Here is a 12,890-nt window from a genome sequence, read left to right as displayed (position 1 = left end):
GCTATGGGGACATCAAAGGTCCTGTGGTTCCTTCCAGTATAAATGGAGCTTGTGCCAATTTCCTTTGCCAGAATAATGTATTTCCTTCAATTGTGGTGCAATGTCCTGACTTTTGGCCTCATCTCTGCAAATTCTTTGTGTGTATATCAAAGTTATTAAAGCATCATGTTTTGGAAATGAGTAAGGCTTCTTAAAAATTGTTCTAGGCATGTTGATATGGGACAAGTTTTGTCACACTGCATATCAGACTTAATATAGCCTTTGCATTTTTAAAAATCTGTAGAAGATTTTTGGAAGTAAACCATATTGGTGTAACTTCCCGGGTTTGTTAATACTTATTTTGGTGTATATATAGTGAAAAACACTACTGGACTTTCAACAGTGTTTGGCACATGTCACTATTATGATGCACTTTAAATAAACTTGAGGTAGATAATACTGAGTTTCCACTTCTGCTTTCTTCCATTTTTCCATGAAATAAAAATAATGCTTGCTCTTCTTTAACATTATGTCCTTTACATGTAAAAGAGAATAGAAGAAAAACTTTTCACATTTTGAAGGCTAGACATAACAAACTGAAAAATCTAAAGTGAATGCCTTATCATGTTTAAAGCAAACATGAAGTTTCAAGAAGCCTTGTTGCCTATTCCATTCTTCCAGTCTGAAGCCATTAGTTTTCTGTCTATCTACAGTTTGGGGGAGAAGAAAAACCAAACCCTTCCCCTGGTGTTGAAGATGCTAGACTGCCCAACCATCTTTGTTGCTGCACTTTAAGCCTGTTACATCTTGTCTTAATACTCCCCTATCAATGCACTGAGAAAAAAGAAATCCTTCTTCTCTGTGACAGTGTTTATATCTGAATACTACTATAGTATTTTTGTTATATTTCTGACCCTAAACAACCCCAACTGTAGTTCATGTTTTGTGGAATCCTGGATTCACTGTCCAAAGTAGCGTTCACCAGAGCTTTTGGCATTTCCAGACAAAAACTGTATTCCTTCTCAATAGAATTAGTTTGTACAGGATGTCTCTAGAGTATTAATATAACTCTGTTAAACCTTCTGGAAATACCTATAATTACAAATGATCAGTAATTAAAATACTGATAATATTTTCTGGAATGCTGTGTAAAGCATGTGCCTTTTAATCCTTCTGCAGAGCTTCTGATTCTGTTGGAGAAATGATTCCTGCTTTCCTTGGTTCTCTTTCACACTCTACTTGTGGAGACATTCCAGATGCTTGGCCTCTTATGCAAAACTCAGCTTGTTGTGACAGCATTTCTATCTGTGAATCATATTCAGAACTGGCTGAAGGATCTACAAAATCCTGCAGCCCTGAGACTGAAAATGCAGCCACTGTTGAATTGGATAATAACCAGGAACCAAGTGAAGTACTTATTTCAGCTAAGTCTCTTGATGGAAATGTTGCAAAGTCCTTTGAAATCTCCGAACACAGAACATGCACAGAAGTTTCATCACTTCAGAACTCGGTGACTGCTGAGGGCCAGCCAAAGACAAAGTGTAATGGAACAACAAATGACTCTACGGACTGATAAAGAGGTAAAAATCATAACTACAAAGGAATCAGAATAAGTGCTCCAGGCATGTAGAGCTAGATAAATATAGAATTGCAAGAAGTTCTAGGGTTATATTTCTCCATAGGTTACACCTAGCTATTGCTGAAATAAATTAAACCTCTACAAGAGATCCAGCAGTTTCACGTTTTTAAACCATTAACTACATTTGAAAGGTGTAATTACGTAAACTGTGGTGTTGAAATATTATTCAGAACACAGGAGTAAATATGTACATCAGTCAGCTTTTATCAAGGGTAATTTTTTTCATTAAGTTTCAAAAGAAAAATTCAGTTTAATAGTCTTGTGACCAAATCATCATGTGAGGCTAGCCTTTGTTTATGAGTGAGAACTGAGGAATTGGCTTTGCTTATTGCAAATAAAGCATAAAAGACATACAAGTGTTCATCTAAAAATATTTACAGAGCCTTTCTGTAGAGTCATTGCAGTAGTACTAGAAACACAAGAGAATCTCAAATGCCTTATAATGCCATTTATATTCCCATGTCATCAGATAAAACATAAATTAGTCTATAAATTGCAACTTTATCTATAAAAGCTCAGAGAAAATACAGGTCTGAGGTCAAAGTGCAAAGAGGCGATAAACAATTGTCTCAACTATGTAACAATGGAACTGCTGCTGCTGCTTCATCATTGTATCTTTTTGAATATTAGCTGTGCTCCATATTTTTAAAATGGAATTTTCTACTTTTGGAAGTAATCCAGAGCCTCAAGTAACTAATCTGTGAAAGGATCCCAAATTATGGCCTGTGTTCTGATGGCAAGTGGTGTTGTTACTCCAGGCTTATGCAGGTTGTGGCTGAAAGAAACAGTCTCCTCTGCATGAACTCAGAGGCAGGAACACAAGCAGTTGCCGCTAATATTAATAATGCACCAAACTTAATTAAGAAAATTATGCTATCTGTAATTATGAAAATTTTGGGCCATCTGCAGAAGTAAAACTGCATTCCTTTGATCCTCTTCCACTTGGTTTGCATTAACACTTTTGTGTTATTCCTAAATATGACGTAGAAAGTAGTTAGTATTTAGTAAAAACCACACATATTCTGAAAGCATGCAAGAGCAGTTGTTTCTTTGTAAATCCAGCCTTAATTGTTTAGGTGACATTGTCAAGAGGAGGAAAGGGAAGGGAACCGACTGTTAAATCAAGAATAGTTTTGCCATTGACTTCAATGGAACTTGTCACCCTGAACATCTCCTGTGTCACTGACAACATCAGCCTTATCCAGGTGGCACATGTTTCTCTCAATGTATTATTTACAGTGTAAAGTTTTGTCTGTAACAATGCTGGGCACTACCTGCCCATGTGTCAGATAGCAGCACTGACAGTTTTATTTTTGTGTGTGCCCAATATCATTTGGTGACAGTCGTATTCTGTAGCTGTGTGTAGGAGGGGAGAGTGACATGGATATGACTTCAGATCTCAACACTGCTAGTTCCCAGCAGTTTTAAGAGAATGCATTTCCATATTAACAAGCTTTTAAAAATCAGAAATTTGTGGGTGTTTTCCCACCAAACCATGCCTCAACTTCAGTGGTACGCAATTAATATTATTTAAGAATTTTCTTAGCTCAAAAGAACCACAGGATTTCAAAATATGACTACAGAAATTAGCTTTTATTTCACTATACTTGTTACGGTATATGAACTGTAAATTTTCTTATTGATTCCTATGTGTATGGAACAGCTTTTCCATCATCTCAAAATGGTGTATGCTTTGATAGTTCTCTGCTGTCCTCTATTACTACTGAGATTTGTGTATACATTTTAATAATCAAGGTCTTCAGGAACGTTAAGTTCTTCATTTTTTTTCCTATGATAGACCCTACTGATTCATTTTGTACAATTTCTCCCCATTCAGGCTCTACAGTGCGTCATTATGTGTGCATTTTTGGCAGAGAAATTTCAGTAGTGTTTACAGGACAGGACCAAGACTAGACTTACTTGAGATGTATTTTCAGAATGAACACTGGCTCACTGTAAAACTCCAAAACAATTATTTCATCAGAGTCTATAGCATTTTCCTCCATCTGCTCTTCATCTTTGCTGTCTTTTTGAAATATTTTGAGGCAAGGATGGTCTTTGTACTGACTGAGGATGTATTACAGTCTCACATAGGTCAATGTTTTATTGTTATACTTTGAAATAATAACATAAAATCAGAATATAGCATATTTTATATATGTACACACAAGTCTAAGCTTTTTACTGTGCGTTTTCATAGAGGTTTAATCTACAGGTTTAGGTGAATTTTACAGCAGGCAGTAAGTATACCTCTACTCTTTTAGTGTTTAGTCAAATACAGAAGTTTCTTATAGGTTTCGTATGAATTTATGTAACCACTCTTTTCTCTCTTTGTTTTAGGAACTGGAGCTGTTTCTCTCAGCAGTAAAGCTGAATGCTTCCCTTACACTCCCCTGCTGATTCTCATCAAACATAGTCTGGTCTTCAGTGTTGCATGGTTTCCAATCCATCTGGAAAAAAAATGGCACCATTTCACACATTCTGAGCAGTTGTGTCTGAGCTGTAACAGCTGTGAAGTTAAACTTCAAGAAGCATCCTGTGAGGACCCTGAAAGTGGATTTATGACCTTTTCAATCTTTATTTTTATTTCCTCAGAGTCTCAAAACATCTAATGGAGTGAGCTTAATAGTATATGTAAATACAGTAAGAAGTAAAAATATTTCAGTTTATTTAAGGGGGGGTCTCAAATATGGCTACAGATGTCAGAAGATGTGGGACAACATGGTGCCAGTTACTCTGCCTGCAGATTTGTGCATGCATTAGGATTTTTTTTTCTGCTGGTTCTAATTTTAAATAGTATTCTTGCTATTGAAGGATGAAAAAAAATCCATTTATGTTTATAAAAGGATCACCTATTAATAAACTGAAGCTTTTATTATGTATTACATTATAGTCAATAAGCTAGTTTGGGGAGTTAGAGAATTAGCATGTTACATTATGTGTGGTTGAAGTCCCCTCCATCTAATTATTACATTTTTGGGAGGTGGCATTGTTCTGTTAAGTGTATCAGGAGATTAGCTTTAAATTAGATTTAGTTTCATGAAGGTCAGATATATAGATAAGGACATTTAATTAGTAGTCTCAGTATTGGAATAAAGCACTTCTTGTTATAGCATATAATTTTGAATGTTGAAATAATTGTAATCAACTGTCAAATCAAAATGTTAGACTATAGCAGGTATGCCATGAAAGTGTTTATGCAGTGAGACTGTTACCAAGATTTTTTATTAATGCTTTATTTTTAAGGGTCAAGCTCTATGGTGAACAAATTCTGTCTTTTAGGAATCACTTTGAATCAAGACCCTCTGTTCTTCTTACTGTAGTTCTTACTGTCAATTCAAATTTTCCACACAAAACATAAGAAGTGGTTTGCTTTATCACACCCCTTAATATTTTTTTTCAGCATTTTCATCCCTAAAATAGTTTTTGCTTTGTGGATAATGCCAATAACCTCCACTGATTCATGACACTCAACAGGCTCATACTTGTCTGTGATGAACTCTAGCAATTATTCCTTAAAGTACCCAATGTGCCTTGACTAAAGCAAAGCAATCAGCAAAACAGACGCCAACAAATTGGCAATAAATATTACTCATCTTTCCACACAAGGTTTGTGTGGCAATGGAAATGTTGAGACAGTATTTAGAATCCATTATGGAAAAAGACTTTTGTTTTGAAGCACACAGAAGAAGGTTGGACCTGCACAAAAATAGCTAAAAAAGGCAGCCATGGTAGAGAGATGCTCCAGCTCTTCACCAGTGAGACAATTCATTTGTGCAAAAGCCATGAACAACACTTCCCAAATTCAAGCCAAATTGAACAAGTTACCCAAGTGATTTTTTTGCTGTTGTTTGGTTTGGTGTTTTAAGTAGTAGATACCACCTTTTGGTCACTGATGGAATAATAAGCAGTTATACAGTACAATTACTCAGATAAATACTTTCACATATATATTTAAATATGAGTAGTTTTGAATAATTTCTTTGTATACTTTCAGACATTTTAAGAAGTTACAAACATTATTTTTCACTACATGTGCATGAAGAGATGTGTGCTTCTCTGTATATACTTTGTAAATAGAAAAAAAATCCAATGTGCATTTCAGTATATGGCAAAATATTTCCAGAACATATAGAGATTTAACTTTTCACTAATAACAGTTCTTGAAAAAGCAATGTTCAAAAATTTTGCCAGCATCTGCCACAGTGTGTTTTCTCATTGGAATTTAAACTTTGTATAATTGTTTTTATTCGTCAACCCTAGAGAAAGATTTTTTTTTAATGAGTGAAAGCTTGATAGCAAATTGGGAGGAAAAAATTAAGAGAGAGTTTTCTAGATGTATGTGTATATTTTGTATATACTTTTTTCCTTAATTTAACCAAATTGGTCTTTTGTATATTGCCTGTGGCAAGCAATGTTGTACATGCCAATAGAAAACATCCACTATCACTGCATTTAGACTGCTCACATGTCATGTCTAGGGACTTAACAGTGCTGTTTTAAATACTCCTTTAACATGTAAATTAAAACCTTGTATAAATTGTTTTGTAATACTTTTTCTACTTGTGAATAAAATGTTACGTGAACCAGTCTTGGTTTGTTGACCTCGAATTAATAATAGCTTTCTGTACAAATTTAGTGATGAATTCTTCTAATTCTTTTAGAATTCCATAATGGGGTAATTATATTAAGGTTATGGTAGAATTTGGTGTGTCTTTGTCTTGAGATGTTTGCAGTTTAGCAGTAACATCATTCTTCAAGCAGGAGGACCCTGAAGAAGCAGTAAATTAACATCAATCCTTAAATACATAGTGCTTCAAAACTGCTTAAAAATTCTGCTTCCCAAAAAAGGAGGGGGGAAAAAGAGGTGGAGGAAAAAAGTCAGATTGCTGTCTTTACAATGTCTTAGAGAAGAGAACCCGGTGCTCCACACCACTAGGTTGTTTCAGACAAGACAGATAAGCAAATAATGAGACTAGCTGTATTTTTGAAGCAAGATTGGATTGAAACCCCAATTTAAATGATAAAAAAAGGAATGGCAGAAGACTGAGAAGAAAGAGTGATTTGATAATTGCATAAAATTGGTTCTTATGATAAAGCCATAAGCAGTAACTGGAACCTGAATCCAGATAGGGATTACAGATAACATAAAACCAGGGTGCTTGTGCTGGAGTGTGTGATTTTTGGGGGGAAATTTGGGGGAGACTCAAAAGCTGCTCTGTCCCTGTCTCTGGTTTAGTTGAGCAAATTTCACATTGGTTCTTCTTGATGTTATGCTGTTATTTCTACATTCTTTGAAGTACATAATCCAGATCTTAACTGGGGATCTCCTGCCCAGAATAGCAAGGACTCTTTATTACCTCTGTGTCCATGTGCTGCATTTCTGAGCAGTCTTCTACTTGTTTTCTGCTCTGACTGCCACATGCCCAGCCCACCTGAGTGTCCTTGGAGGTCTGCAAGTCTGCACAGCAGCAGCATGGCATGTCTGGGAGGTCACTTTGTGCCAAGACAAGGATCTTCATGACTCTCAGCGCTGCCAGGATTGCAATGGAGTGCCTCCAACAAAAAAATTTTAAAATATAATCAATAAACAGGAATTGAAAACCAGATATTTACTCTATCTGGAAACTAAGTACAACTGAGAACACATGACATACATGACCACAAAATTTGCATAATGTTTGCTCATATCAATTAATATATAAATGTCATTAACATATAAATGTCATTAACAAGGCTGCAATTTTCCATCCAAGCTTTCCAGAAGGTCTACAAAAAAATCCACCCACCCCAAAATCTTTTCCCTGCTCGCATTCCTATTCAGTACAACAGTATTTCCTGCCTTTTCTACAAGGTAGACGAGCCCTTAATCCAGTCCTCCTCATCCTACCAGGAGTTTGAGATCACATGGCTTTTCCCTTTGTTGTGGGCTCTTTAAGGGCCTTTGGTTTGCATTCCTATGAAGTCCCTCCAAGCAACAACCTCCATGCATTAAATTAATCCTCTCACTGTCTCTGGTGATGGAGGTTTAGATCACTACCTGCAGCACATTCCAGCGCAGACACTGCTGCTTTGTTTTGCCCTTACAAAAAGGGGGGATTGAAGGAGGGTGCAGTGTTTTATCAGGCAATGGAGCAAGCTGAGGCTGGGCACTGCAGAACAGAGCCACACAATACACACTTTGTGCTGGCAGGGTGCAATTTAATCCATATTTAGTTTTGGCCTGAGTGATGGTAAAACCCACTTGCTCTTCACATAGCAGCACATGAGCCATTTTGATTATGTCCGATAAGGCGGCGCTTTCAATAGGACAAAAATAATCGTGGGTGGATTTGCTGGGGAGCCTGCTGGTTTCCACAACAGCACTGAATGATGGGATTAGAGGAAATGTTTTCTAATAGCCAACTGAAGGAGAAGGTGGCAGACTGGGGGCACACTGAGGCTTCTACACAGCACCACAGCTTCAACAGCAGGGTCAGCCAAGTAGGACTGAGGGGCTTTTCCCATAATTTGATTTTCTAAATCCTTACCGGAGTTGGAATTTTTTTTTTTTTTTTTTTTTTTTTTTGGTTGATGTGACAAAAAGAGATTTGGCTTGTTCAAAAGGTTATAAATGACATTTTTCTAAAGCACTGGTGGAAAAGTGGACAAAAAGAGAAAGCAGCTTTTAGAAAGTGCTTCCCCTGAGCCTCAGTCTTTGTGGAGTTTTCCATTTCTTTTGCCCAGGTTTCACACTCAGTTTATGGATGGATAATTCACATGCTATTTAGCATGCAAAAATTCCCTGAAGTATAGCAGCTAATACATCAAAATCTCGTTGTAACCAACAGTTTAAGGGAGAGAACTGATTTACAGCTTAGAAAAAAATATTAAACCATTGGAATTCCAGAGATCATTTTGATTTGCCTCAGATTTGTATCACACAGTTCATTGGAACATGACAATAAACATATATAAATACAGAATGTGTGCAAAATAATGAACTTGTCACCTTGCACATGACCTGAGGCAGAGCATTGTCCAGGTCAGTTAGTAATTTTATTCCTAAATCCTTAAACTTGAAGAAATTACAGAACACTGTGGACCAATTCAGAAGAGGCCTGTACACACACCACCTAAGCACTTATTCTGCATGTGGCATAGATTACAAAATGAACTGAGAACATAAAAAAAAAAACCTAAAGATTCTGTTTCAGCTTTTTAAAATGCCTTTCAGCCCAGGTCTCCAAGCACCATAGACATTTCACAGGCCAATATGGAAGCCTTAGGCAGGGGAGAAAGTTGCACACAATAGGTGTTCCACAGAACAATATTTAACAAAATGGCAGCAGTAGAGGTTATTTGTTATTAAAATAGGAATGATAAAATAATATCTAGCTTTTAGTGCACCAAAAAAGAAAAAAAAAATCTAAATCAGCCATTCCATTGCAAAACATATTGTAAAAGCCAAAGTAAAGCACTAGTCTACAGCCACCTTACTTCTCTAATTTCACATTCACTTAAACACACCTAAATTCTGCAGCAGCCCAAAGCACAATGAGGCAGATCTGGAATCAGCAGAGTAACAGCATTTACCATGCCAGTTTTGTCCATACCTTGCAAATGTGCTTTCTTGCATATTGATCTTGATTCCAGCAAAGCTGAGTTTAACCTGAAGAAATTCAGCAGCAAGTATCAGCTTGGTCATTTGTTTAGCCATTTGTTGTCTGTCTGTTGCAAGAGAAAAAAGAAAGTTTTTGACCAACCTGGTGTTGATTTATGTTGTTAGATACAACAGTAGTTGTGTTCCTTTATCAGAGTTTCAGCTTTATTAAACCTTTTCCCTAAGGATGTTCAACAACTAAAGCTAAGGGGACACAGCATCAGTGTAAGAATGAGAATATCTTTCTGAGTGTCATACCAAAACAGATTCATAATATTCTAGCAAATAACACTTGCATTTTGTCAAAATTCATCACACTTTTTTGATATTTTGGGACTACAAAGAGAAAAAAATTCTTGATCGAAAAAATTTATACACTTTGACAAAATGCTGTGAAAATTTACATAAGGAAGTTTTCTCTGGGAAGGTTTGTGCACCTACTCTCCATGTTAAACCCTCAGTCTAATGAAATCCTCTATTTAAATATACCTTTAAATATACTTTAAACCTTGGAGGATCTGTTGCTTACTTAAGGAGGACCAATTATTTTTTTATGGCCAAGAACAACCTCAAAGTTATCTTCATACACTGTTTTTAAACTGGCAAAACAGATGGACTCAGGCAGAAGACACTCTAAATCCTTTAGGTGATAAAATGCCTATTGTATTGATGGGTTAATAGAAGCAAGCCCTGTGGGTTCAGCCTTCTCATTAATACAATAAGAGAAGCTGTGGGATCTGCAGGGAAGAGCTCAAGAATGCCATAAATTACATCTCCTGCAGCTTTCAACAACAAATAGACAACGTTGGAGTTTACTCAAGGTGTTGGCAAGTGCTGTAGAAGCAAGTCCTGAAAGAAATCTGAGTGACAGATGATGTTTCCTACTACACAGAGTGTCACTGAGGAGGGCTTGTGGCATTTATGGCCCAGATGCTTTCTTTTCCTAGAGAAGAAACCTTTTAGTTGCCTTTCTGCAGCGAGGGGACTCTGGGCAGTGGGGGCAGCAGCAACAGCTGCAGGAGGCAGGGGAGAACAGGGAGCAGTGCTGGCATTTCCAGCACACACTCTTGCAGCTGATTTCCCTCTGCAAGTCTAGAGGGGCAGACATAAGCTTTTAAGTGCTTGGAAGCCCAAAAATCCCCAAAGATGCAATATTGCACCTTCTGCACATGTATCAGTATAGTAACTGCAACAGCTGAGAGAGGTAAGTAAAAAGCAATTATCATCTGCTAGCTGAGGGGGTGAAACAAAAACAACTAAAAGTTTTGGATTCAAGGCTTCCTTGGATCTGCTTTCTGATGTTTGCTTTTCATCCAGACCAAGGTCTACAGCTGCTGCAGCTCCTCTGAGGATACCCCTGTGGTTCTTACCTGATCTCAGGGAAGAGAAGTTGGCTTTCAGTTCAGCCTTGTCACGCTCCATGCTGTGAGAGCTGGAGGGTTTAAATGCCTGACAATCTCTGTTCTTTTCCTAATTGCCTCAGGTTTTGGACAAAACAAAAAAAAAGTCTGTATTCAGATTTTGCTTAACTTGCATTACATTTTCTCATGGAAAAAAAAAAAAAAACCAAAACAAAAACAAGGCAGATATCCTAATGCCACCAGAATCTTAATGGCCCTGGAATCAGCTACTGCTTCATGCTGCTACTGCTGCTCTGTCCTCTGGGCTGGTAACCAGGCCAGGAAGAAAAAGCAAAACAACCACATCTTTGACCAGATCAACCCCAACCCACACCAACAACCCATTCTTTAAAAGTCTGCTATTGGAACCACTGCCTATGGGTAGTTCAAACGAAAGAAAACAAAAAGGGGCGGGGGGGGGGGGGCGGGGAGAAACAGGAGTAAAAAAAATGCATAAAAGTTGTACTGGAGAATCATTCGGCAAATGATTTAATACACAACTTCCCACTTGTGTATTAAAAGTTTAGCTAAATAACCCTGGGTTGCATGGGAAAACAAGTAGGAAAGAAAACTCCTGTACTCTCTAGAATTACCCTGCCCCTCAAGCATACCAGACATTTTATCTTCAAAGTCTTCATAAGATATCCAATTGGTGAAGAAGACATGCTGCATTTACCCCTTTTTCTTGACACAGGAGGATTTGTCTTCCCCATCCCCTGCCCCGTGTCAGAAATAGTAACACACTGAAGACTCTTTCCACTCAGGAAAGGAATGTCTCCCTCTCTTATCCCCTCTCCTGTTTTATGGCTGTCTGCCTTATTTATCACTGCTGCAATTGTCAGGTACTTGCTTTCCTCCAGACCTGCGTTTCCCATTCTCCTCAACTGCCTGGTCTGATCTTCCCTTGCCACTGGAAAATAGAATTGGGGGTTTAAATTCATTAATTAGGAAGATGTAACACATGCACTAGGCAAAGCTTGCTTTTACAAAGGCAGAGAGCTCAAATTCAAAGCCAGTCTACCCAAGGATTTATTTGGTTGGATTCCTATCTGTGAACAGCTGCTTCTGAAATGGAAGATAATGGAAAAGTGCTTAAAATGGTGATTTTTAAGTGCACGCCCTGATCGGGATTTTTCTGCAAGAACCCTCCATGAAAATTAGGGACAAGAGCTGGTCACAGCAGGGAGTTAGAGCTATCCATGACAATATTTTAAAATTGCTGATTAACAGGACTTACCCTCAGGTGCTGCAAAAAATTTATCTATAGAAAAGATTAGACAGGTCAGCTGGGAAATGTGATGATTTAAACTGACTGGGAACACAAAGCTGTCCTCTTTTTTGGCCTGGAACATTCACTTTCGCTTCCCTGAGATAATCTTACCATGAAATACTACAGCAAAACAAATAATCCTTCATATCAGATCTACTTTGCACACCTGGTATTCACCTCAATTTCCTAAATGGGTGAGTCAAAGCAGGTTGGGCTGACCTGTTAGCTGAGACAGCAGGGCATTCCCTCCTGCACTTTTAGGCTGGTGGAAAACAGCACCAAAAAGCAAAGGAGTTACAGCAGAAAGGATGACACAGTTAAATTAGTCTCCTGCTTAGAACTACTAATTATCAATCAAGCCCAAATCACATCCAAGTTATTGGTTATACTCAGTTAAACAGAAATTATTTTAACACTAATGTTTTAAAACAGTTCAAAAACTTAAGAACAGCCAGATGGAAGAAGTGGAAGAAAGAATCCAATCTAATTTTGGTCAAAACAGGCAAGAGTCCTCATAGGCACTTGGAGAGGATGCCTGGGCAGGGAAACACCCACTGCCTGCAGGCTCACTGGCAGCACCCCACTCGTGGGGTGCTCATCTCTTCAACCTCCCCAGCTACTGATGGTGAACAAGTACAGTGTAAATGACAAAATTATATATTTTTTATATTATGTTGTTACAATCTTTACACTTCTACAGGAAAGAAAACTACAGGGCCCTAAAATGGGGGCTTTCAGGAGCCCCTTCAGCTCTGGCTGATCCAGTCCCTCTGCAGCTCCTCACCTTCCCTCTGTGAAGGCAGAAGCAATGCCATGGCCATGGCTCACAGCAGCTCCTCTGTCTGTCCCTGCAGCAGGAGCAAACCTGTGTTATCCTGGCATCTGCCCTCCCTTTGCTTTTGCAAAGTGTTTTGTTGTTTGCTCAAAAGTCTTCCAGTGGGTGAATGGTTTTTACACAGG

The 12,890-nt window shown here is 37.9% G+C and overlaps 1 protein-coding gene across 4 annotated transcripts in view; it reads left to right on the top strand.

The window, feature by feature from the left end:
* The window catches only part of TNFRSF19 (TNF receptor superfamily member 19), a 56,289-nt gene extending 50,080 nt beyond the window's left edge, over positions 1-6,209 (top strand). For 3 of the 4 annotated variants that reach the window (XM_030275259.4, XM_030275276.4, XM_030275267.4), the window contains 2 exons: positions 1,159-1,559; positions 3,959-6,209. In XM_030275259.4, the coding sequence (XP_030131119.4) occupies positions 1,159-1,552 (394 nt within the window). In that variant the 3' untranslated portion in view covers positions 1,553-1,559; positions 3,959-6,209. Of the gene's footprint in view, positions 1-1,158; positions 1,560-3,820; positions 3,859-3,958 lie in introns of all 4 variants that reach the window. The other variant, XM_072930742.1, reaches the window with a different exon arrangement.
* The last annotated feature ends 6,681 nt before the right edge of the window (positions 6,210-12,890 follow it).

Source organism: Taeniopygia guttata, chromosome 1 (genome assembly GCF_048771995.1).
Source record: "Taeniopygia guttata chromosome 1, bTaeGut7.mat, whole genome shotgun sequence".
Taxonomy (NCBI): Eukaryota; Metazoa; Chordata; class Aves; order Passeriformes; family Estrildidae; genus Taeniopygia; species Taeniopygia guttata.
Note: the sequence above shows the minus strand (reverse complement) of the source record. Positions and strands in the feature narration are given on the sequence as shown.